Source organism: Phyllostomus discolor, chromosome 5 (assembly GCF_004126475.2).
Source record: "Phyllostomus discolor isolate MPI-MPIP mPhyDis1 chromosome 5, mPhyDis1.pri.v3, whole genome shotgun sequence".
In the NCBI taxonomy this organism is placed as follows: domain Eukaryota; kingdom Metazoa; phylum Chordata; class Mammalia; order Chiroptera; family Phyllostomidae; genus Phyllostomus; species Phyllostomus discolor.
This window is the reverse complement of record NC_040907.2, coordinates 122,871,328-122,895,579: the sequence shown is the minus strand read 5'-3', so window position 1 is coordinate 122,895,579 and position 24,252 is coordinate 122,871,328. Positions and strand designations below refer to the sequence as shown.

Here is a 24,252-nt window from a genome sequence, read left to right as displayed (position 1 = left end):
TAGTTTTCTGGCTGGAGAGAATTTCTGCTTCCTAGCTCTCTGGGTGGTAACTACCTCGGGGAGGATGACTAGTGATTAGGCTTTTCAGGAACCTGTGCTGAGGCTGAATGACAACTCAAAGGAGGTGTTCTTTAACAGAGTTTGAAATAAGGATGGTGGAGGTTCCCTTAAGTGATGTTTCTTGTTTGTGCCCTGGCAACCACTTCTTGGAGTTTGTCTTCTTTCCCTGCCTCCTGAAAATGTGGCCTGGGTCTTTCAGAAAGCCTTTATTTGGGCACCTTTTCCTTTCCTTATCTCTAGTAGGCTCTGCCGTGAGCCAGATTCCCAATTTCTTCTTATAGCAGGTAGCTCATATATTGTTGAACTGCCCAGGCAAGCTCACCATACAACGGGTATGTGGGTGACACTGAATTAGACACTGTAGAGGGTAGTTTAAAAAAAATAGACACAATCTCTCCGCTTGGGGAACTCACAGATAATTTGGGAGAAAAATCTGATGTGTAGGCCAGGAGACAGAGGCTAGGAACGCGTTAGAGGGGACAGGTACCAGTAGTGCTGCTTTCGTACCATGTTTGATCCAACAGCTCTCGCCCCAACTCTTTCTTCTCCCAAACCGGGGAACTGGATCTTCATCCCTAACGTCCGTGTATTCTAGGCAGGGTGTGGGCACTGGGCTGCTTCCTGTCTTGTGATCTTTTCTGCCCCAAGGAAAGGAAGTGGGAAAAACAGGGAAAGAAGGGTAAGGCTCAGAGTTTCAGACCTTATCATTTAATTAATTAACCAACAAAAATGTGTCTTGGGAATATCTACTCTGTTCTATTAAGTATTCCAATAAAAAAAGATAGAAACAGACAGTGTAGTAGAATGCAGAAATCACAGGACTGCAAGTCAGAGGTTTTGAGTCCTCATTCTGACTATTGTGTGAGTTTGGTTTGGGAAGTCTCTGAACTTCTCCAGGCCTTAGCCTGTTTGTTGAAGCAGAAAGATCAACTTTCAGGACAAATTCTAGCCCATAGTTATGCCTCTCTGAGCCCATGAACCATGTGAAATTGCATGCACAAATTTGCACAGGTGAGTATTTTTCACTATATTGTAGGTTCTGTGGCTCAAAAATAGTTAAGAATAAAAAAAAGAAGAAAAAGAAAAGAAAAAAGAATTACTGGGCCAGTGGAGCGATAAGTTCCCTGACCTGCTACGGGAGAGTACCCGGTGCTCCCAGTCCTGTGACTTTGTGTGTTTACAAGATTTACTTGACTTGATTTTCACGGATTTGTAAGGTGGTTGGTTTGTTCATTTAATTATTTTTTCATTCATTCATTCAATATTTATAAAATACCTCTTATGTGCCAGACACTGTCCTAACACAGAAGTACAGCTGTGAACAGAACCAACACAGATCTCTGCTCTCTTGGGACCTAATTTTTAGATCAAACCACCGAGGTAAAACATGTAGTTCATCAGTTAGTGATACTGAGTTCTGTGGAGAAAAAATGAACGGATTGGAAGGTGAGGAGTGTTGGGAGTTGAGAAGGTGGGTTAAAATGAAATGAGCAGGGAAAGCCTTACTGGGCTAACAAATGAGTAAAGACCTGAGGGAGCTGGGGGGTGAGCCAGGGGAGACCAGGAAGAAGAGCATTTCAGGTAGAGGGAACAGCAAGAGCCAGAGACAGGAGCTTTTTGAACATCAGGAAAGAGTATCCACTAGAGGCCTTTTGAGGATACAGTATACAATCAGTGATGGGCCAGTCTGGGGTTCTTCGGTGATTCAGCTCAACCACCAGTGACGTGAAAAGGGCAGGGCAGGTGCCAGGTGCAGGTAAGGGAAACTGCTGATTTTGGAGGCAGGGCTTGCTGGTCAGGAACTGAATAATGGAGAGCTCCTCTTTCCTCGCAGGCTACAGAGATGCTGGTTCACAATGCCCAGAACCTCATGCAGTCTGTGAAGGAGACTGTCCGAGAAGCAGAAGCAGCTTCAATCAAAATTCGAACAGATGCTGGATTTACACTGCGCTGGGTTAGAAAGACTCCCTGGTACCAGTAGGCACCTGATGGAACCTGGTTGGCACAGAAACACCTGCTAAACAGAATGAAAATTATTGAGTTCCAAGAGCCACCCAGAATTGCTGGGGGGGTTGAAAGCCACATCCTGGCTGGATATAACAGAAAGGAATGGGGCCTTTTCACATTAGGAAACATTTATACTCTTGTCATGGACACTCTGAAAGTGTCTATTCTCAAACACAGTTATACTCCTGCACAGTCTCCAAATAGACAGACTGGGTTTCTAGCCCACGGACTTCACATAAGCTCAGAATCCGAGTGAACACTAGCCAGACACCCTGCTCTGTCCTTGTTCTCTAGGGGACAGGTCCCTCTCTGCTTCCTTCCCTTCACCACTGCTCCCCACCAGGCTCCTAAGACCCAGGGCCCAGGCAGTCAGTTAAGGAATCACTGTGCCTCCAAACTTTGTTTTGGGCTTTCCATGTTGCTGCTGACCATGCCTGTCTTCCCTGGCTCTGCTACCTGGGATCTTTTCAGAAGTGAGCTTCGCTGCTGTAGGGGAAGTTGGCCTCTGGGGAGACCTAGTATGTGCATCCTGGATTCATATCCTATCCATCCCCAGCTTAATCCTAGTTTCCCACCGTATAAAATCAAATGACAGAATCACATGATTCTGTCTCTACTGTGTCCCTGAGCAATGTGTGTGCTAGGGAAACTTCTTGTCCCATATCCTGCCTCAGCCTGCCAAGGTAGCCACCCCATGAACACACTGTGTGTCTTGGTGCTCTCTGTCCCTGGAGGGGCAGAGTTGCCTGGGTGTGGCCCTGCCCTTTGGCCCAGCAGGGCCACTCCCAGGAGCTTCATGCTTTGTCACTGCCTGCAGAGGTCTGTGCTGAGGCCTTATCATTCATTCTTAACTCTTATTATTCTTTCTGAGCTGAAATGCTGCATTTACTTTTTAACCAAATCATGTCTCTTATCCTGGTTTTTATATTCTTGCCCCACACCCTTCTTAAACAAGATTTTAAAAGATATACGTTTGCTCATTTGTAATTTTGAAAGATTCTGTTTATCCTTTTGAAATTCAGTCCTAAAAATTGGTGCTTGCCCCCCACGAGTGTTTAATGGAGACAGTCCTGTCTGAAGGACACTCTCTGCAGAGGGAGAGTGGTCCTTGTGGACTGGAATTCTGGCACTGTTAGGGATGGATCAATGGGAATAGGTCTCAGTAATTCCTACCTCCCTCAACAAAATACAACCCTCCCTCCCTAGTACTACTTTAATTATCACCACAAGTTTCCTTTTAGCAAAATGAGAGAGAAGAGTTTTTCCTTTTTTGAACTCATCACTGCTCTCTAAGCATTCCCCAGCACACAAAACTGTTTTTCTTCCCAAAGCCAGAACTGGATGAGTAAAAGCATAAGGACCCTTGCCCAAATGTTCTTCCTTCCCACCTCTAACGTGTGTTAGATCCCAACATGAAATGTGTAAACTTGTCTTAAGTTGGTATTGTACACTCAGGCTTCCTTTATTTTCTTTTAACTGATGATTTTCAAGGCCCTCAGCATATTTGTATAGTTGCTTACCTGATATAAATGAAATATTAATGCCTTTAAAATATGAATCTATGCCAAAGATCACCTTTTGTTTTACTAAAGATTGAGGAAATAAGAAAAATCATGTCTGCTCATCAAGTTCTTCCAGTGTTTTGAGGCACTGGTTTACACTTTATGCCAGTGTGCTTTTATCTAATATCAGTCAGTGCTCAAGATCCAGTGAAGCAAATTAAAAAAAAAAATCCCTGAATGATGAATAGTGACATCACCACTAAAAAACTACATTTATAAGCTGGGATTTGTTATATGCAAGTATTTTCTGCCTTTTCTTTTGTTCTGTTTAAAACAATAAAGTGCATTTGTATAAATAATGCTTTAAATGATGAGCATATTATTTTAGCAGAAACTTGTAGATCAGGTTTCTCCTTTGTTTTGAAAAATTGCCAATGAAACTAATCCTCCAGATCTGGAAACTAGCTCTTTGTTTAGTCCAGAGTTGTATTGGAAATAGTAGAAACCAGTACTATGTTTATGTAACAAAGATCTGTGTAATATTTGGGGATTATATGCTAAATGGAGCAAAAATGACAAAGGTTAACAGAAGAGCAGCCAGATGATGTGGATCATCCTCTGGTTGAAGTAGTTTGTCATCATTTTAGATGTTATCCCTGAAGAAGCTGAAGCTGTTGCATGTGCAGGTCTGTTTGTTATATTCCAAAGCCCAGTACAGAACAAGAGGGTTTTCAGAGTTCTACCAGGGCTGTGAGGCATATTCTGATGTTGGAGGAAGAACTAAGAGACCAGGAGCGGGTTCTTGGAGTACAGCTGGGACATCACTGTTTTGCCTGATTTTCTAGGTGTGAGAGGGGTAAATATCACGAAAAAACTATAGTTAGTGTTGCTTTAACTTAGAAAAGTTAAAACTCTAGAGCCAGAGTCCAGCCTGCTTGAGTTAAAGGGAAATGTACAAAGTAACTGAATTAGTTCAGCAGTATGTGAACAGTGTTCATGGTCTCAGTTTTGCAGTTCACCCTGTGTTCACTGGTGCTGCCTTCCTGCTGTTATAGGTTAGCCAGTGTCTCAAATCAGATGACTCTGAGGACAGTATGACAAACATCTTCCAAAGGCTCTTCTCTAGCACCACTTAAGGAATAAACCATCACATGAAGTCCCTTTAAATAAAATGATGGTGACATCCATATGCAGAAGATAAGCATGTACTTCATTTGCTCTTGAGATACACTCCTTTAAGAATTCAGAAAACAGGGCCATCCTGGGATTAGCTTGAATTCTGTGCTTGAAAAATGTTCTAATACTCCAAAGTATTAATGAATCTTTGTTACTAGTAAGTGGTGGTAGGGAGAGGCTTTGATTAGTGTGTGGCCAAAAGGGTGATGGTTAGAGAATGCATACATGACTGTTAACATATCGAGGTTAAGAGGCAAGCACTTGGAAGTGCTTGGTAGCAACCTTTACACCTTGTATGATAATACAGAACAAAGTCTGATCACATTGTGCTTGCTTTGACACAGGCATGCCTATTTGAGAATGCTCAATCACCAGTCAAGCTAAAAAATCAACTTGTTGCTTTCATTTTTTTTTTTTTATTGATAGTATAGCTAGAACTAGAGAAAAGATTTACTGGGTTTAATCAAATCAATAAATACAATAATTTAATTGTAAAAGGAAATAGTCTATGTGAAAGTTTATCAGAAATTGCTAGAGGCATGGGACTCTTGGCATACAATCTGCTTATATATAAGACAGAGGATCGCACGGAAAGAAAACTGGACAGTCTGGGTACAGATGCTGATTAGAGATTGGGCAGAAAGAAAAGCAAATGTACTGATTGTTCTTTTGTAAAACATTAAAAATAAAAAGCAGTTGAGTTGGGTAACCAACCTTAAGCAAAGGGAATAAATATTTGGCAACATCTTGATTTTAGATGCCGAGCTCATACTGGTTACCCTAGAAATTTCAAAGTTGCAAAAAGTAACCTTTCCTATTAGATGAAAGGCAGGCAGGATGCCCCAGGCAGGCATAGGCCAGAGTGCTGCTGTATATTGGGCTCCCTGTACCAGCACCAACCACTAGTTCTTGACAGCAGAATGGGTTGAGTGAGAAGCGTATCTTTAACATAAGGGAAAGGGAGTTAAAAGCTGAGAAGAATGAAAAGAATGGAGTCATAAGGAGAAGAGACCTAGAGCATAAATAAGACAAGAAGGAAACATGAACAAGCACTTGTATCAACTTTTAGCTTTTCCCTCATTGTTCATGTCTAATAAGACTAAATAAGGGCCAGAACTTCTAAGCCAATGAAGTTGAGTGAAATACAGCGTAAACTGACAACCAACCAGGATGACCACAAGGTTTCATCAATGTTACTGAGCATTTTGTTCCTGACTCACCACAATGTACACGTCTGCATACCTTGTCAGTACAGTAGAGACATTTAAGTACTCCACTGACAATTACAATAACAGTTTTAGGAAGGAATCTATTGAGTACAGTTTTGAGAAGCATACAATATGAAAAGGGAGTTCCCCTTGAAGACAAAGGATATAGGCAAATTCAAGCCCTTAAGAACAACAACATATAGACGCAGACAACAGTATGGTGATTCCAGAGGGAAAGGAGGGAGGGGAGGTACAAGAGGGTAGAGGGGATAGATGGTGATGGAAGGAGACCTGACTTGGGGTGGTGAACATATAATACAATATACAGATGATGTGTTACAGAATTGTACACCTGAAACCTACATAATTTTATTAAACAATGTCACCCCAATAAATTCAATTAAAAAAGTAAAAAAAAAAACAACAAACAATAAAAGGTGATAGTGAGGCAGGCATATTTTCTTCCTTTTGCTGAACTGTACAGCATGAGGCCTTTAGGCTATCTATGGTTTAATTGGTGTTGGATACGTTTTATAAAACATGAAGATGGCAAAGGTTCACTTATGCTATTTTACTATTTTAATTTATTTAAAAACTCAAACAGCTGTGCTTGCAAATAACTTACTAAAAGCAATAGTGTTCCTTTATATTACCTTAATAAAGCATTTGCCCCTTTGATACAAATGATTTTTCCTGTGCTAACAGCCGAACCAATGGTGCAAAACTGAGATGGTACTTATTGCAGCAAGGTCCCTGTAAATCAAAATCTGAACTTTACATAAAAATCTTATTTATAAAAAATACTATACACCAAGTACAGTAAGAATGGAACATGGAGCAGCAGTGCTCCCTGCCAGGACCATGTGGAAGTGGCTTTTGCTACAGTGCTTGCTTAATGGCACATGTGAAAAGCTAAATAAGGCAAACACTTGAAGAGGCAGTTTTCTTGTAAACTTCTTGGGGTGGAGGAAATTCCTGTTGGGACAGATGCTGATTTGGGACGGGTAAGGTCAGGTGTGATATTTGGCTGCACTTGACACATCACATCACAGGTTAAGACAGCTGCTGGCTGAGATCAGGTCACTTGTTTTAGAAGAGGTTATGACTGTAGCCTTCTGCCTTTACTGTTACAATGTGCAACCTCCAGCTGGTGCCCACCCTGTGGAGGAAATCACCTCCAAAATCTTCTAATTGAAAAGATACAAAATAAGCTAAGTTATTCAAAAGTTACCTTAGCTTAAAGCGCCTTAAGAACCCTACATTGATTACTAAGCAATTTTGTTAGCGGTGTGTAGCTCCAAACAAATGCTTTAACTAGAATAAGTATTCCCACCCACTTAGTACCTAATAGTAATAAACTATAATGACACTAAGAAAACAAACAGATCTTGAGGAATTTTGGCCTCTTATGTCCTCACTTGGAATTTTCCAGCTTTCGTGACATATTTCACTCCTTTAAATGGCTTATATTTCTCCCCATACATGTCCAAGCGGTTTACTTTTAAGCCTGTGTCAAAAAGAATAAGCAAGGAAAGGCATATATTATTATCCTGGTCACACCAACCAATACAATGTTTGTTTAACACAGCACTACACAGTAAATCTGATCTTAACCAGTGTCCCTTACACCATTCGGAAACAATGTCCCTTCTAGCATTCACAAATTATAGCATTTGTGGGGGTATGATTTTAGTTTAGATTTTCATGTGGGCAAGGAATGTCTTTTAAGGGTAATTATACCTTCTGAATGAATGACTCCTTTGGTGTTCGAATCAGGGTTGGGGTAAAGGGAAGCTGTGTGAAATAGGGTACTCTCTGAAATCATTGTACCTGAGAGGCTGGCCCCACAGCAGTGTGAAGACCAAACTGGAGCTATTGATCTTTCTACAGAGGGAATATTAGCCTTCTAAGCTCCTCATATTCAATAGTTGACCTCAGAAAAACTCTACTGTCCTTTAACAGATGTCAAGTTTATCTTTACCCGAAATAGCAAGCTGCTGGATCTTGAACTGTATGTTGAGGCTTGGATTCTCCTCTGGCTTGGGTGCTCCGGACTGTAAATTTATCAGTCCTTTAAGACTTGGGAGCTTTTGTGGAGTAATTTTTCCCACATCCCATGTCAGTACCTTAAAAGATATGAAAAAGAAAAACCAATCTGAACCATTTAATACAATGTTCAAAGATAAGGTTAAAAGACACCATAAACTTTTGTACAAAATAAAGCAGTGTCTTAGAAACAAGAGACCTAGATCTTCACTGAGTTTATCATTAATTAGTTCTGTGACTTTGAATGGAGAGTCAGTAGAGAACCAATACCAGTTGAACATTTACTTTTGCATATAGTTATAGCACTATGCTAGCACTACCACAGAAGCCTGATGTAGATTTTGTCTTTATTTTTACAAATGAGGAAATTAAGGCTCAGCTAGTTAGTGACAAGGCTGAAATTTGAACCTAGGGCTGTCAGATTCAAATGTTCTTTTCACCATTGTACCTTCGCTGCTTTTGAGGGAGCCTCAGTTTATTTTTCTGTAAAATGAGAAGAATGACCTAAATTGACATTTTTAAACTTTCAGCTATGGCACCCTTTGTTCAAATGAAATCTTTAGTATGGAACTCAATAAGAGATGAGAAAGTGAAGCTGGGGTGAAGGGCCAGGGATCTGAAGCTCCCCTTTACTTCTCTACCCTGTGTGGTCTTTGGGGAGGTTCTTTGAACCCTCAGGTTTGGATTAGATGATTTTTAACATTTTATGATTTTATTAAAAAATATGTGTTTTCATTTACCAGGCAGCTCAATGACTCTGCTGATGAAAAGAATATTTTTGACCTAAGGAGTAAACTAAGAGAAAATAATCTTTCACAATTTCTCTGAAAACCTTCTGCTAGAGGCACATTTATATGTGGTGAGGAAGCTGCTTTCCTAGTCAACACCCCCTGTGGAAAAGTATAAAACAATGGTTTTACATTAAAAAGGAAGAGAAAGATCTTAATGATTAATTTCTACAAAAGATTTAACAATACACTTTAATGTCTCCTTATATCCACACACTGTTTTTTTTTTCTCTTTTTAAAAAGCTTTTATCAATTCTTTCTCACTAGAGAATGAGTGAGTCCTGGATTATGGATGGAGGAGCAAAGGTATATACACCCTGAAAGGAAACAGAATGAGTCTCTTTTCTGATCTTCTGCTCTGCAGCAGATGCAGTATTCCCTTCGCAGCCAGTGGCAAAAGCACAGCACAGTATGCTCTCTAGGATTTGTTAGGAACTTCAGTTTTAACCAAGACACTGAAACCTTCCCTCGACCCCTTGCCCCAAATCACAAAATAAATATTGCAGACACACGTGCTCACTCTTGATTTGAGGTGGCTATACCTTGGTAACTGGATCAAATGTATAGCTGCCTTGTGTTGGTGTCAGGTTCATATTCAGCACAACTTTTGGCATGTGAACTGTCACTGTGATTCCTTCAATAGTTTTCCCCATATTCTGCTTTGGTCCAATTGTAATATCAAATCTGCCACAAGAACTGTTCTCCTTAAAGCTGATGCTATGTTTCACATACACAGGTATGGCCACTAGACTAAAGAGATAAAGACACAAAAGCACAAACACAATTACTGGTATGAGACAGCTCAGGAGGTGACCTCAAAACCTCATTCCAGAGTATCCTACCCTGCCTTTTAGTTCACTATAGAGCCCTGCATTCTGCATTTGCACTGGGGGTGTGCATGAGGGGCGGGGGCATGGTGAGTCTAGCACTAGGAGTAATGCCACTTCTGAGAAATAAGTTTACAAATCAAGATAGAAATCTGAAGCTTAATTATAGTATAAACAATTGTGGCAAATAGCCCCCATTTAAAGAAATGAATTAAGATCTGCAGATAATTGAAAATTATGCAAACTAAATAAGGCAGTTCCTATATGGTAAGTGCCTAGAAACAATTAGAGTCTCTGCTTTTGAGTCCTGCCCTGATGATACCTAAATAACTTCTGATATTTTCATGTAATGATCCAGCTACAACCCATAACACTAAATCATTCATTTAAACCTCAGTGCAGAGAAGAGTGACTTGAAGCCAGTTAGTTGGGGAATGTCCTAGGGGGGCTATAGGTAGGTTTGTGTCCTTTGGTCAGCCATGAAGTCTACAGATCATAGCAGAACTATGGCCTAAGTTCATTGTTTTGCCCAAGTTTATAGTACCAAATGCTTGCTCTCAGGTACATATTTTACTCAAGTCTCATTTACTCTATTAGATTCAAGGTACACTGATTAAGACACATATTTTCACCAGTTCTTGGTTTTCCTGGTGAACCACGGCTAAAGGTAGCAATGATGAATTCAAGTATTCAACTGTCAGAACGCAACAGAAAAGTCACTTCTACCCAGTGCACTGATATATGATGGCAGTATCTGGCTGATGCATCAACATACTTTTGTGAGCTGACACGATATGATATGAGTCGGAAATTTCCATCTGGAGGAATAAAGGACAAAACTCTTTCAGATTCCCAACGTTTGAACCGGATGCAGGGGTGGAAGCTGACATCATCTAGAAGCCTTGGGTTCTGCCAGGAAAACAAAACACAGCCATGTTCATACAGCATAATACACACAGCAACTCTAAAATACAGCCATATTCATACAGCATAATACACACAGCAACTCTACTTAGATATTATGAGAAATTAGTATGTTCCCTAAAGATAGAGTGGTCATGTAAGAGTCTGTTATCATGACCACTTCATAAGCATAGTTTCACAATGCTCTGAAGTTAGCAAATATTTTATATACATTATTTTACTTGAATTTTGATAACTATTAAGTAGAAAATGCAAGTAGTAGCATTTCCGTTTCATAGGTGAAAACTCTGAAGTTCAAAGAACTCAAGGTCAGGACAAATTAGTGGCAGTGAGAGAATCACAACTCAGTTCTCTTGATTGTACTTAGCAGTGTGTCATGCTGACTCTAAAATGATGCAAAAGATCAATGCCCTCAGTCAAATTAACACTGCAGATTTGCAGAAGCCAGCCAGCCATTTATGCTACCTCTAGTGCACCTAGGCAAAGACCTTTCTCAACCTTTCCGTAAGGGCTGTGCTTACCATGTAAGCTAATATTTTGCTAAACTGTGCTAGGAATATTCCTGAAATACTCTTGCAATCTAAGATATCAAAGTATCTCAGTATCTTCTCATTTAGTACTTCATGTGCACTAAGGCATGTAAGGAGCTACATGACAGAACAAAACCTACCATGAAAGAAAGGGAAAGGTCAGGCATTCCGGATAACTTAATGCAAGCATCAATGACCCCCTGAATTTCTGCAAAGACTGTAGATCCTAAAGAAAGAAAAAGGGTGATAACGTCACTGGAATCTGTGTCTTTACTAGACCTATCGCTGTATCTGAAGTAATGGAGATACCTCCTGGGTGTCAGACCTACTGAAGCTTTGCACGTCTATTAACAGGTCAGTGGACAGAGATCCATTACACTCAACTTCTTCACTGAGTGCCATGGCCTGTGTACTGAACCCTGGGTGGAATATAATTCTGAAGAAAATCTAACCAGTTGGTATCTCTATAGAGTCAACCTTGTAAGACTGCTGGATATGAAGTTAAAGTATTTTTAACTGAATTTTAAAATAAGGCAAACTTCTCATGAAATGAACTAAGCTACCTGTTTACTTTTCAGAAACAGCCATTCTTCTGTAACAATACAGCTATTATTCTGTACAATGGAATTTTATAATGAAAAGGACACTCACTGAAGAAAAGATACTGGCTATAATCACAATAACTCAGTTTCACACCAACTATGTTACCTTGGGTAGATTACTTAACCCTTCTGAACTTCAGTTTCTTTATGTATAAATGTGAGGATTGGACTAGAAAGTTTACAAACTTTTTTAATGATTCCAACAGAGTACTGTTGTTTTGACTGTGGTCTTTACGTGAAGTACTGCACAGAAAGTAGTAGCAAAAGGCTTCTGTGTGGTAGGTATACAATAAATGTTAGAATGGATAGGTGGCAAGAGGGAGAGGTGTACAGGGTAATAATTGGCATAATGTAAGACAACATAAGATCTGATTTACAAAGATTTGGCTGATCTCAACTAGTGATTGTGAAAATTACATGTAACCTCTGGGAAAAATCAACAGATTTTTAAACCATTACAAAGCAAATGCCTTTCCACTGAAACCGCACTGCCAAGGGATTTCAATTTTCCATTCAGCTTATGTCAGCCAAACTGTTTTTTCCCAAATAAGACCACATGCACACAATTACCTGATTTATCTATAATTGCATCTATTTCTTCAACGACATCAAAATAAGCTTCATTATTTGTGTACTTTACCCCCGCCCGGCGCCATGGGATGTTGGACAGCTGCCCAGTGGGGAGTGTGTCCCCAACGTTACTACTGCCTAGAAACGGAAAAAGGAGAAAGCAAAGCTAATGCATAAAATGGTCATCAGAAAAGTTATTAACCTAAAAAATAAGAGAATGCTTTATCTGCTTCTTTAATGTTTGGGCCTTTCTTCATTGAAGTTGTGGATGCTTTCCAGAATTGTTGGAGACATATTCATACCGACATGATCAAATTTCTAGAAGACAGAAATAGGCCATGTGGTCCTCTATCTGCCAAACCAGGTTAAATGCATTTACTTATCTTTGGCTTCCTGTGTGTTAACAGTAACCTAACCTAATTCCAGTGGCTCAACAACAGAATCTCATCCTGCTGCCACTGATGAAAAAAGAGGCTGGTTGTTTTAAAACCTTCTGCCGATAAAATGCCTCCACTGAGAATACAGAGTGATAACTAGGTCCTTTGGTATTCTAGCTTAGATTCTACATGAGATGCTGCCAAGCAGGCCTCGGTGGAGTAACTGGAATGAAGAACATACTCTGGACTTTTTCCATTTTAAGGTCAGCACACCCATCTGGCTGCAATGTGGCTAACATTAGGTATCTGGTAAATTTCCTGGTAAACTGACATAGGTCTGAAAATAAATTGGTTGTCCTAAACATATATCCTTGAACTGTGAAACAGTTAACATTTTGGTTAATTTACAATTCAAAAGTAGTATATGCTTAACAATAACAGCTTTCAGTGTGACTACACCACCTATAAAGTGTGAAATTGATTTTTAAAATCTTACATTATTTATGTATTTTAATTTGTTTCTAGTCTGCCATCTAGAGTGCAAGTTTTAGGAAGAAGCACAGACACTCCATCTTATCTTCCTTGAACTTCTCCTGACACAGTCTTGTACCAAAGACGAATAAGAACTATAAAATGATCATTTCTTATAGTCCTCACCTATTTTTTTTTTTTAGATCAGTGCACTTGGACAGGCATTCACAGTGGTGGATGGCATATAACATTTCATAGAAATCTTTCTCTAGAAGACCTTAATATTTTCAAAAGAATATTGTTATCTGGTGTACCTAATTTCTAGTCCAACTGAAAAGCTGAACCAAAATTGGAAGCTTATAACACAAGTACAAGGCCTACAATGCATGAGTTCTCTCAACTATACTAATTTCCTTTTCTCTTTTTTAAATACATTTCTTGCATGTAGAAAACAAATACTTGGAGGAGACAGTATGTACTCTGTGGTAGACAGTCTTAAATTTCCTATACTCTAGTAATTGTAGGGTAGCAGCATAATGCCAATTTTATAATACTATTTATTTTTATTTTTTCCAATTTTATTGAGTTACAATCAATACATAACATTGTATAAGTTTAAGGTATACAATATAGTGATTTATGTTTATATTCCAAAATGATTACCACAATAAGTTTAGTTAACATCCATCATGGTATCGGCTACTTTAGGATTAACTAGGATAATTTATTCAGCCTTAATATTTAGTGTTAAATAATAGTAATAATGTTATTGTGGTCCTGTGGAAAAACCTATAAAAAAGAGTAATAATCAAAAAGTTCTTTAGTATTTAAGACCCAGCCTCTTTCCATGAAAAGAAATATACTTCCATTTTTAAGTTATCACTAACTTTAACTGTGGCCAAACTGGACTATGTTAAGAATCTGCCAGATAATAAGAAATGGTGTTGAGTTGTTCACAAAGTGTTGACCGCTCAATTTCTAATAAAGTATGTTTTCTCCTTACCTGTAATAGAGTTAACAACAGAACGTAGAATTGTTGGTGGTTTAATCAGTTCTTTCAAAATGTTAGATTCAGTAGCCAGTGGAAATCCATTGTCTAACATTTCTTCCAAGAGCTCATATACTATGACCACATTATCCTTAATTGCAGCCTCTGAACACTCACCAAAGTAGTCCTAACAAAATGTATATAACATTGCACAATGGAAAGAATAAAGAAAGGCTTGATAAATACTTTTTGTTCTGAAGGATAAATTTACAGTTGCATAATTCAATGAATATAAAACACAGGGGAAAAACCCTCAATAATTTTTATATACTATTCCTTAACATTTTCTTGATTTTTTGGATTGAATTGAATTCCTATTACATATTATGCCAGGAAATATGTCAAAACACTTAATGAACTATAAACTTCCTTTGATCTGATTGGGTACCCCAAAACACACAGATTAGTTTTAAATTATTTGGCACATTATCAAAACAAGAGAAAATAATAAAATGTGAATATTAGAAGATTTCATGACCAATAAAAATCTTGGGACCATTCAGAGAACTATATGTGGAAAACACTGTTGTTTAGTAATGACATAATTCGTGATAAATGTGAAAAAATAAGGCTTCAATGCCATGGGATTGCTCTTTTTTCCTAAAACAGTGAATAGAGCAGCCACTTGTGCTACTGTACACTCTACATAAAGGGGTTTATGAACTTAATGCTTACTCGAAGAGAGAGAGAGAGAGAGAGATACAGCAGGACAGACAACACATCAATAGCTGGGTATTTAAAAAATATAATAATGTATCCCTCCTCCAACTAACTTGGGTAATTTAAGTTCAAAAGATCTGATGAACAACCAACCTGAAACGTGTCAGCAACTCGATGTAGGAACTCAATTACAAAGAGAGGTGGCACTTCAGTCTGTATGACAGACACAAAGAAGAGCTTATCCCTGTAGATACTGATGAGGTAGTGGTGAGGTGTTGAAATGACAGGTGGTACATTTTCAACATCAGCAGCTTTCTCTTGAGCTTCAAAGAAATAATCACAGACAGATTGGCTCACAACACTCTTCCAGTGCTTCTCTAGAAATATGTCACCGGAACAATTTATGAGAAATAGACTGTGGATCATTTTCTGGGGGGAAAAAAGTTTAAATTTAGTATACATCAAAAGTATCCTTGTATCATCCTGACACCAAAGCCAGAAAAGGCAATATAAGGAAATACAGACCATTATCATTTAAGAATATATGAAGAAAATTTCTGAACAAAATACTAGCAACTGAATCCAGCAATATCCCTGACCATGTGGGATTTATACCAAGAATGCACAGTTGGTTAAACATATGAAAATTAATATAATATATAGTATTCATAAAATAAAAAAAATATACTCATTTCAAAAGGTACAGAAAATCATTTGGCAAAATCCAACACCCTTTTATGATAAAAACACTTAACAAATTAGGACTAGAAAGAAACTTCAACTTGATAAAAAGCATCTATGAAAATTCCATAGTTAACATCATATTTAATGGTTAAAGATCAAGAGCTTTCCCCTTAGTATCAAGAGCAAGCAATAATGTTCACTCTTACCACTTCCAATTAAGATTGTACTAGAGATTCTAGCCAGGGCAATTAAGCAAGAAAATGAAACCAAAGGTAACTGGAAAAGAAGTAAAACTAATACACACACACACACACACACACACACACACATGCACATACACAATTAGAGCAAATAAGTGAGTTCAGCAAGGTTGTAAGATGCAAGATTAATATTGAAAATCAGCTGTGCTGCTACATATCAGCAATGAATAATCTAAAAATAAAATTGAGGAAATTCTATAAGAGCAACAAAGAGATCAAAATATTTAGGATTAAATTTAACAAAAGAAGTGCAAGACTTGCACACTGAATATTCTACAACATTGTTGAAAGAAATTAAAAAGACCTAAACAATAGAAAGACATTTCATGTTTATATACTGTAATGTAATATTGTTAAGATGACAAAAATCCCCAAACTGATCTACAGATTCAATGCAATCCTTATTAAAATGCCTGCTTTTTTTGTGGGAACTGACAGGCTGATCCTAAAATTCATAAGGAAATGAAAGAGACCAAAAAGAGCTAAAATAATCTTAAAAAAGAAGAACAAATTTGGAGGATTCATACTTGCTGATTTCAAAACTTACTACAAATATACTACGTGGTACTGGCATAAGGGTAGACTATAGATCAATGCAATAGAATTGGGAGTTTTGAAGCTAACCCTTACATGTATGGTCAATTAATTGTTGACAGCAGTGCCAAAGACATTCACTGGGGGAGAGAATAGTCTTTTCAGCAAATGATGCTGTGACAATTGGACTTCCATATGTGAAGAATGAAGTTGGACTTCTACCTCACAATATACAAAAATTAACACCACATGTATCAAGGGCCTAAATATAACAGGTAAAACTATAAAATTCTTCAGAAAAACATATGCATAAGTCTTCATGACCCTGATAAGACAATGTTTCTTAGATATGACACCAAAAGCACAAGCAACAACAGAAAAAACAGGTAACCTGGACTTATGACTGACTGAGCAATTCTGCTAGGTACACATCAAAAGAACTGGAAACACATGTCTACCCATGTTTTCTAGCAGCATTATTCCTAAGAGTGAAATGTTTATCAACTGATAAGTGGATAAATAATAAATATACAAACAATGGAATATTATTCAGCTGTAAAAAGGAATGAAATACTAATATGCTTGAAAACATTATACTGAGGGGAAGAAGCCAAACACAAAAGCTCACTTATTGTGTAAGTACATTTATATGAAATGTCCAGAACAGGCGAATCCATAGAGATTGAAAGTAGATTAGTACCTGCCAGGGGCTTGGTAGAGGGGAGGAATAGGGAGTTACTGGTCATGGGTTTGGCATTTCTTTTTTAAGGTGATAAAATCTGCTGGATATAGAGATGATAGTTACACTACTTTGTGAATACACTAAAAACTACAAAATTATACACTTTAAAATGGTAAGCCTTATGTAAATTATATCTTAATTTTAAAAAAGTATTCTTAATACCTTGTGACACATAAATCCATTACCAGGTGGATTAAACATAAATGTATACAAATGTGTACTAAAAACATACATTTGTAATAGTGAAAACCTTCAACAACTCAAATGTTTATCAATAGTACCAAGGAAAAATAAACTTTAGTGTATTATAAAATGAAATAACAGCAATGAAAATAAAGTATTGATACATGAAACAAATATGGTAAAATCCTACAATATTGAATAACAGACACAAAACAATACACGCAGTGCGGTTTTACTTATATGAAGTTCTAGAATAGGTAAAACTAATCTATGTTTGAAAAATCAAATGGTTTATTTTATGGAGCGAAGGAGGGGTAGTAACTGAGAAGGGCCTAGGGTGGTTTTCTAAGGTGTTGGTAGTTTTATTTCTTGACCTAGATGATGGTTACAAGTTGTGATCATTTTGTGATAATTCACTGGACTTTATGATATGAGTTGTATACTTCTCTGAGGGTTAGTTATGCTTCTGATAAAAAGGTCCATATTGAAATATGGAGGACACCAGGAAAAAGTTCAATTATCTTAACTTTTTCCTTTCTTTTATATGGATAACATCAATATCAGGTGTTTAGTATAGGGGTCCATTCATTTAAAATTATAGTACTGTATGATAAATGTAGTCTAAGAAAAGAGAATTTAAAAATTATGAAGACAGTTTCTATACATGAAGATAAATTTCTAAGAGGAAAGTAAGACTTTTCATAATTGGATTCATTTCAGTTTTGTTTACAGAGAAAAATATGAGATCAACTTCACCAGTTCTTTTTAGAGGAAGTCATTTATTTTATGAGAGCAGCTGACATTTAAAGACCATCTGGTGATGATTTTCCCTTCTTATTTGTTCTATGTTCAATAGTTACCAAGTAAATAATACTAATTATTAAGGTGTGTTTTAGTAATTATTATATTAATAAAGTTATGAATGCTGTTAATAGTTGAGGGTTCCTGTTTATTAGGAACAATAAAATGTTTCTTTGTTCAAAGCCATCTCAGCCAATCATCATGAGTTAGCAGCAATAAACCATGATACCTCAGGCTCTGGACCTACTAAACTTTTTCAGATTAGTATCTGAAACCTGGTAAAAAAGAAAATTTTATGCTTTGAGACAGTATGGCTGGACCTGGAAAACATTATGCTAAGTGAAATAAGCCAGTCAGAGAAAGACGAATACCATATGATCTCACTCATACATGGAATCTAATGAACAAACTGAACTATTAAGGAAAATAGAGACAGACTCATAGATAGAGAGCAGGATGACAGCTAAGGAAGGGAGGTTGGGAGTGGAGGGATGGAGCAAAAAGGAAAAAGGACACATGGACATGGACAACAGTGTGGTGATTATGGGGGACAAGGAGGTATAAGGGGACTAAATGGTAATGGAAAAAATACAATAAATTAATTAAAAAATGATATCTGAAACCTATACTACTTTATCTCATCAGATGTTTTATTTAGTAGGTTAGCTTTGGGTCAGCCTTTTATTTCTATTTGAGGTTAACATATTGCCACTGGACTACAGAGACTTGCTATATCAACCTAATGACTTTAACTGACTTTATAACCTCTGCTGATACTTTTTTTTCTGGATGAAACAGGATATCCATCAATAAGATCTGAAACTAAATCTGTATTATGATACCTTTTCTTAAAATAAAATCTTCATCTGAAATACAATGTGGTTTAAAGCAGAACACTGTAGTAAACTCAATGAGACCCAGATTTGTGCACTTCAAGTGAGGCAGCTATTAAATGTGGCATCCTTTGAAAAAATTAATTTAAAATTCCATTCAAAGTGTTAAGGTAAATGAATTAATAATATCTCAAATATACTGAGTACTTACTGTGGGCCAGATGCTATGCTAGGCACTCTACCTACATTAATACATTTAATCTACACAACTCAATGCTATAAATACTGCTCTTACCCCTATTTTACAGAAATGACAATAAAGTGTCAGAAAAGGTAAGTCAATTATCTCACATCATGCCTTAAGTATCAGAGCTAGGAGTCAAACCCAGATTCAGCTGAATCCTGAGCTCCTATTCTTACCTATCTCTTAGAGACTAATTATCAGAAACTTAAAGCAATATGTACAATAGGATTTCCCGCAGTGATAGACATGCCCTCTATCTGTGCTGTCCAATACAGTAGACACTAATCACATGTGGCTACTGAACACCTGAAATATGGCTAATGCAACCGATGTACTGAAGTTTCAACTTTAATCGTTTTAAATTACATGTAGTTAGTGGTTACCATGTTGAAATGGGCAGCAAATGTGCTGTTGGAGCTCATAATTAAGAGGAGGAGTTAAAGGGGATATTTCTTGTTTAGTTGGAAGCTAAAATGTGGTCTAATAAATTATTTAGAGCAGGAATTATATTTAAAAGAGGTGACATACGTTCTCTTCTTCAACCATTCATGTTATAGAAGAATAGTTCCCACGTATCTGTGGTACTCCACTGCCACAATACACTCTAAAAGAGCTACTTTTCTTGAAGCAAGTGACTTCATAGTTTCTTTATTTTTAGGAGCCAGATTGCTACTTAGCTTTTTAAGCTGGTGAAAAATTCTTTCCAGGAAAAGTTTCCACTAAAGTTGTTTTCATTGGCAGTAGTTCAGGTCACAGTAAGTTAAACTGGCCCTCTGGATTTATTGTTGTTATCCTTAGTGCTCAGATGAAAGCATAACACTTGTAGCTTTCATCAGTGCTTAACTTTAAAACCCATCTTAACCTTCTATTACAGGAAAAGAGAGCTCATTTCTTCTATCCATATTATGACCAAGGGCCTAATGCATAGAACAATTAAGTAAATACCACATGCAGCCTGTTTCTTAAGCTACTTAACCTTTAGTAGCTGCAGTTACTTTATTATTTTAATAAACTTACTGGGAAAGCTACACGCTCACCACCACCACCACAACTACCTTTTTGTTCTTAGTGACTTTTGAGTCAGAAAACAGAATTCTTCCAGTTTCTTTAAAGCCACTTGAGAAACTTTTCAGAGGAAGTTCCATCAGAGCTTTCACTGCAGCTTAATACTTCCTAAATCCCCTTTACCAAATGTTGAATACATGCATCCTGATGATTCATAAGTAATGCAGTTACAAGAGTCAAAATATCCTTGGAAGATAAAAAAGGAAAATGTATTCTTTCTATATATAACAGAATGAAGGCAATGGAAGGTAAGAGAAGGATATTCAAGGTGAGAGAATGAGACCAGAAAAGAATCTGGCTCACCCAATTCTCGGCCAATATTTTGACTATTTATTCACTCAAGAAGTTAGTTTTGAATATGTTTTATGTATTAAGTAATGGGGAGATGGGATGACCAAAATAGAGTCCCTGAATTCATAGAGTTCAATAAAGGCAGAAAACCCCACAAAACTCTTAATGCAGTAAGATGTAATTCCTATTATGATAGGGGAAATACACCACAAGGCTTTGAGGTGAGAGGGAACACAAGACAAAGAAATCCAGTACAAATTTAGCAACTTTAGAAGATGGAGGGAAATGGTGAGATGAGACTTGAGGAGATAAGCAGAGATTGGTTCACTTTCTTCTCAGGGAAGTATAAAATTATTTTTTATTATTTTTTTGGAGGGGGTTCATGCAATCCCATTTACAGTTTCAGGAAAGATTTGCACTGTGGCAAGTGTACAACAGGGAAACTGGATATTGTAACCCCAGTTGAGAGATGAGTTTGGGTGGTCACGTGAACTAGAATGTTGACAGCAAGGATGGAGTAAAATGAAAAGAGAAACACTGCAGTTTGAACAAAAGTTGGGGAGTAGGTAAGAGGGGAGTATGAGAGGGAAAAAGGAGGCATTTAACCCTAGTTCTGTATAATCTGACCCAATTCTGACTATATTTGACCCAAATGGATATATTCAAGACTATTGTATATATAGGTCTGGTTGTTCAGAGAGAAGCTGAGTTGGAGACAGATTTGTAAGTAATCATGTTTTTTTGTTGATGGGAATTATAATTACAAGGAGAATAGAATTACAATGAGAGCATGCATAGAAGAGAGCCTGTGGAAGGAACTCCCAACACTTGAATAGCACCTGGGCCAAGGAAGTGTGCCTCAAAAAAGATCTGGCTGAAGGAAAAGAAAAAAGCAGGGAGGGTAATGGTTTTTAGTTACTAGAGTGTGTTAGTGCGTTTTCAGAAGAATGGAGTATTAAACACTTTAAATGGCACAACTAGTTCAAGCTAAAAGAACTTAAAATGTGTTGATTTAACAGTGTTCCTCAACTTTTTTTCATTATTACCTGCTAAAGGGGCCTTTCAGACTCCCCTTCTAGCATACCCCTTCCCTAGAAAACTTCAATACCACAGAATATATATCTGTGCATCTAAGTACTGTAAATATATCCGTACTTTATACACAAATAATATGATTTTATTTTGCTTTACAAAAGGCAATTGTCCCTACTGAGAATATATGATTTTTAATACACAGAGGACATTGATGATCTTAGTAAAAGCAATTTCAGTGATAGTTCAGTGGAATGCTGGAAACTAGATATACTGCAGTGGGCTGAGAAACAAATAGCAAGAAGTGGAAAAAAACAGATAAGGAAAGTAGATGATACATTCAAGAACTCTAGCTGTGAAGGAAATAAAAAGACAGGAAAATAAATGGGTGAAGTTTATAAAGCTAAGGGAGAATATTTTTAAATGCTCAAGAAAAGGTGTGAGCAGAGGGGGAAAGGCTGATGTTATTTAAAGACTGAAAAAAGAAGATCCTGGAAGTAGGCGAGGATGGATGGTATTGTTCAACTAAGTGAAAGGATTTGTTTTCCATTAGGAAAAGGGGTACTTTTTCCTCTTTAAATGGGAAGGTTTGATTATTTGGTTGTAGGAAGATGATGGCTTTTTATTTTCTCTGTATAATAGGAAGGAAAGTAATTTGTTGGTGGAGAGAGAATTCCTCTTCTTTACAAATACCATTTGCTACCCATGAATTAAGATACTACTGAGCAACTAAAAAGTATCTAGTCTGCAGGGAACTCCAATAGAATGTTTACAAACACTGTAAAATCCTAAGATTCAATATTAAAAGTTAGTCTTATTGCAAAGAGAGTTTTCCCACTAAAGATACGTAAGTTTTGAGCAGTTCTTCATTCACCTCATTTCTCCACTGTTCCTATGCTTTCAATTGAAAGTGTCCTCCTTTCTTTCCAAAACTAATCTTTCCACTTGTAATTGTGAATCTTTGATGTTATACTCTGGTTACTTGCTTTCTGCATCAAAACATAACGTGTCTTGTATTCCTAAAAACAAAAGTATTCTTCATACTTTTGAGGAACCTTGCCATCCTCAATAATGTTTTGCTTCATGCTCCAAATGAAGAAGGATTAAGTCTACACTTGCTGTCTCTCCTTTCAGTAATTGAGTTTGTTAAAGCAGCTCTGTCAAATGGCCCAATTACTTCCTAATCATCAAAACCAACAACCTCTTCTGACTCCAATTTACTCCTTTGACCCTTGCAGCATTTCATGTTCCTGATAACATTCCCCCCAAACAAATACTTCTTACCCTATTATATGAAACTTCTATTTTGGTTCTCACCTTGAACGTTCCCTTCCCACTCAATTCCCATGCTTTTTTCTCTTTATCTTTCTACTGTCTTCACCTACACCACTATTTCAAACTCTGTGTATCTTAAGTTCCACAAAATTCCTCCTCATGTGAGGGCTCCTAATTTTACAGAGGCACCACCTTCTCAAGAGTCTCATGCTCTAGCGACTGAGCTAGCGGGCGCTCCTGGACCACCTTCTTAATCATGTAGGTTATACACTTCGGCTTCAAGTTCAATCCAAATCTACCAAGTCCAACCGGCTACACTGCTCATCACTTTTCCATACTCACTGCCACCTCCTCAGTTTGGATTCCTGTTATCTTTCTTCCGAACTGCAACACCCTTCTCACTGTATTCCCCACATCAGGCTCATCCAGGCGCCACCCTCTAATGTAACAGGACGTGCTCTCAGGTCAGTCAAGGGTTTTGTTCTCCAAAGAAGAAGCCTGGGGCTGAGGTCTAAGTCTTCCGTACTCCAACTCACTGTGGGTGACAAGACATTCTTTCCGCGCCAGAGAACGGAGAGAGACCCCAATGAGCTTGAATCTCTCCGGCCTGAGAACGCAGCGCTGCAGGTGCACCGCTCCCTTCCGGCCCCGCTGTCAAGAAAGCCCGGAAGGCCCGGAGGGAGACGCAGTCCTGACCTACAGTACGGGAGACGATCCCGCAGTCCAGGATATTCAGCTTTTCCCCCAGTTTTCGAGCAGTCCCCAGACCGCAGACTCCCCGCCCCTCACACTCACCCCGACACCTGGGCCTGTCAGTGATTCGGCGCCGGGTCCTCTCCCAACCGAGACGGAGACAGCTGAGAAGACCGTGAGGACCCCGCAGTTGGAGTGCCCTGTAGATTGCCAGACTAACAGCTTCAAAGAAACGAACTAGGTCTACCGATTTGAAAAGATTAAATAAACTGGAAGACGTTGAGAGAAAAGAAATACATCTTTTTAGGTTTAGGATCCAAATTTTTTAGACCACTGAGAATTTAAATGAATGAGGCGGTTTCTTATTATCTGGACTCAGGCGCTCAACCGTAGCCTAAAGCAACCCGTGGGTGGGGGGAAGGAGGTACCCCTATATTGAGAGGCGGGTCAGGAAGGGGCTGCTTGGCCAATGGGTGGACCTGAGAGGTAGAGCCAATGAATGTGGGTGGGAGAAGCACGAACTGGAAGGAGTAGGGCAGGGAGGGGGTTAGTAGAAATAGAAGCGGGAACACGAGGTGTGGGCGGGGCCAGAAGGCCAAAGGGGTGGGGCCACTGTGAATCCAAAGGTGGTGGGAACGCGAAGATGGCCGCCGCTGAGGAGCCAAAGCCCAAGAAGCCTAAGGTTGAGGCGCCGCGAGCGCTGAGGTGAGCGCTACCCTGCACAGGGTGGAGGGTGACGGCACCTGTCTCTAACCAGGGTTATGCTGTGATTGCACTGTCCTAGCGCTGAGTAGTGTCCTAGCTGCCGGCGTGAGGCCC

General features: G+C 38.3%; 3 protein-coding genes across 5 annotated transcripts in view; 2 read left to right on the top strand and 1 right to left on the bottom strand.

The window, feature by feature from the left end:
* The window catches only part of VCL (vinculin), a 96,719-nt gene extending 92,798 nt beyond the window's left edge, over window positions 1-3,921 (top strand). For both annotated transcript variants that reach the window (XM_028514085.2, XM_028514084.2), the window contains one exon: window positions 1,895-3,921. In XM_028514085.2, coding sequence (XP_028369886.1) covers window positions 1,895-2,041 — 147 coding nt within the window. In that variant the 3' untranslated portion in view covers window positions 2,042-3,921. The remainder of the gene's footprint in view (window positions 1-1,894) is intronic.
* Window positions 3,922-5,208: 1,287 nt separating this feature from the next.
* Window positions 5,209-23,854, bottom strand: AP3M1 (adaptor related protein complex 3 subunit mu 1). 2 transcript variants are annotated; one of them, XM_028511716.2, is made up of 9 exons: window positions 23,536-23,854; window positions 14,950-15,225; window positions 14,092-14,263; window positions 12,241-12,378; window positions 11,209-11,294; window positions 10,390-10,523; window positions 9,330-9,537; window positions 7,935-8,079; window positions 5,209-7,460 (listed from the first exon to the last, which is right to left on the bottom strand). In XM_028511716.2, the coding sequence occupies exons 2-9, from the start codon at window positions 15,220-15,222 to the stop codon at window positions 7,360-7,362; spliced, it is 1,257 nt and encodes a 418-aa protein (XP_028367517.1). In that variant the 5' UTR covers window positions 15,223-15,225; window positions 23,536-23,854; the 3' UTR covers window positions 5,209-7,359. The 2 variants fall into 2 exon arrangements, with proteins under 2 accessions (XP_028367517.1, XP_035882660.1); XM_036026767.1 differs by lacking the exon at window positions 23,536-23,854 and adding an exon at window positions 16,975-16,994.
* A 190-nt stretch (window positions 23,855-24,044) lies between these two features.
* The window catches only part of ADK (adenosine kinase), a 573,035-nt gene continuing 572,827 nt past the window's right edge, over window positions 24,045-24,252 (top strand). Inside the window, exon 1 of the mRNA XM_028511304.2 lies at window positions 24,045-24,138. Within this exon, the coding sequence (XP_028367105.1) occupies window positions 24,077-24,138 (62 nt within the window). The 5' untranslated portion in view covers window positions 24,045-24,076. The remainder of the gene's footprint in view (window positions 24,139-24,252) is intronic.

Coding starts and splice junctions, on each gene's coding strand:
- AP3M1 (XM_028511716.2), bottom strand. CDS start 15,222: ATGATCCACAGTCTATTTCTCATAAATTGTTCCGGTGACATATTTCTA. Junction 12,379..14,091: donor TGTTGTTAACTCTATTACAG/GTAAGGAGAAAA, acceptor TTCCGTTTCTAG/GCAGTAGTAACGTTGGGGAC. Junction 8,080..9,329: donor CATTTGATCCAGTTACCAAG/GTATAGCCACCT, acceptor ATATCTTTTAAG/GTACTGACATGGGATGTGGG.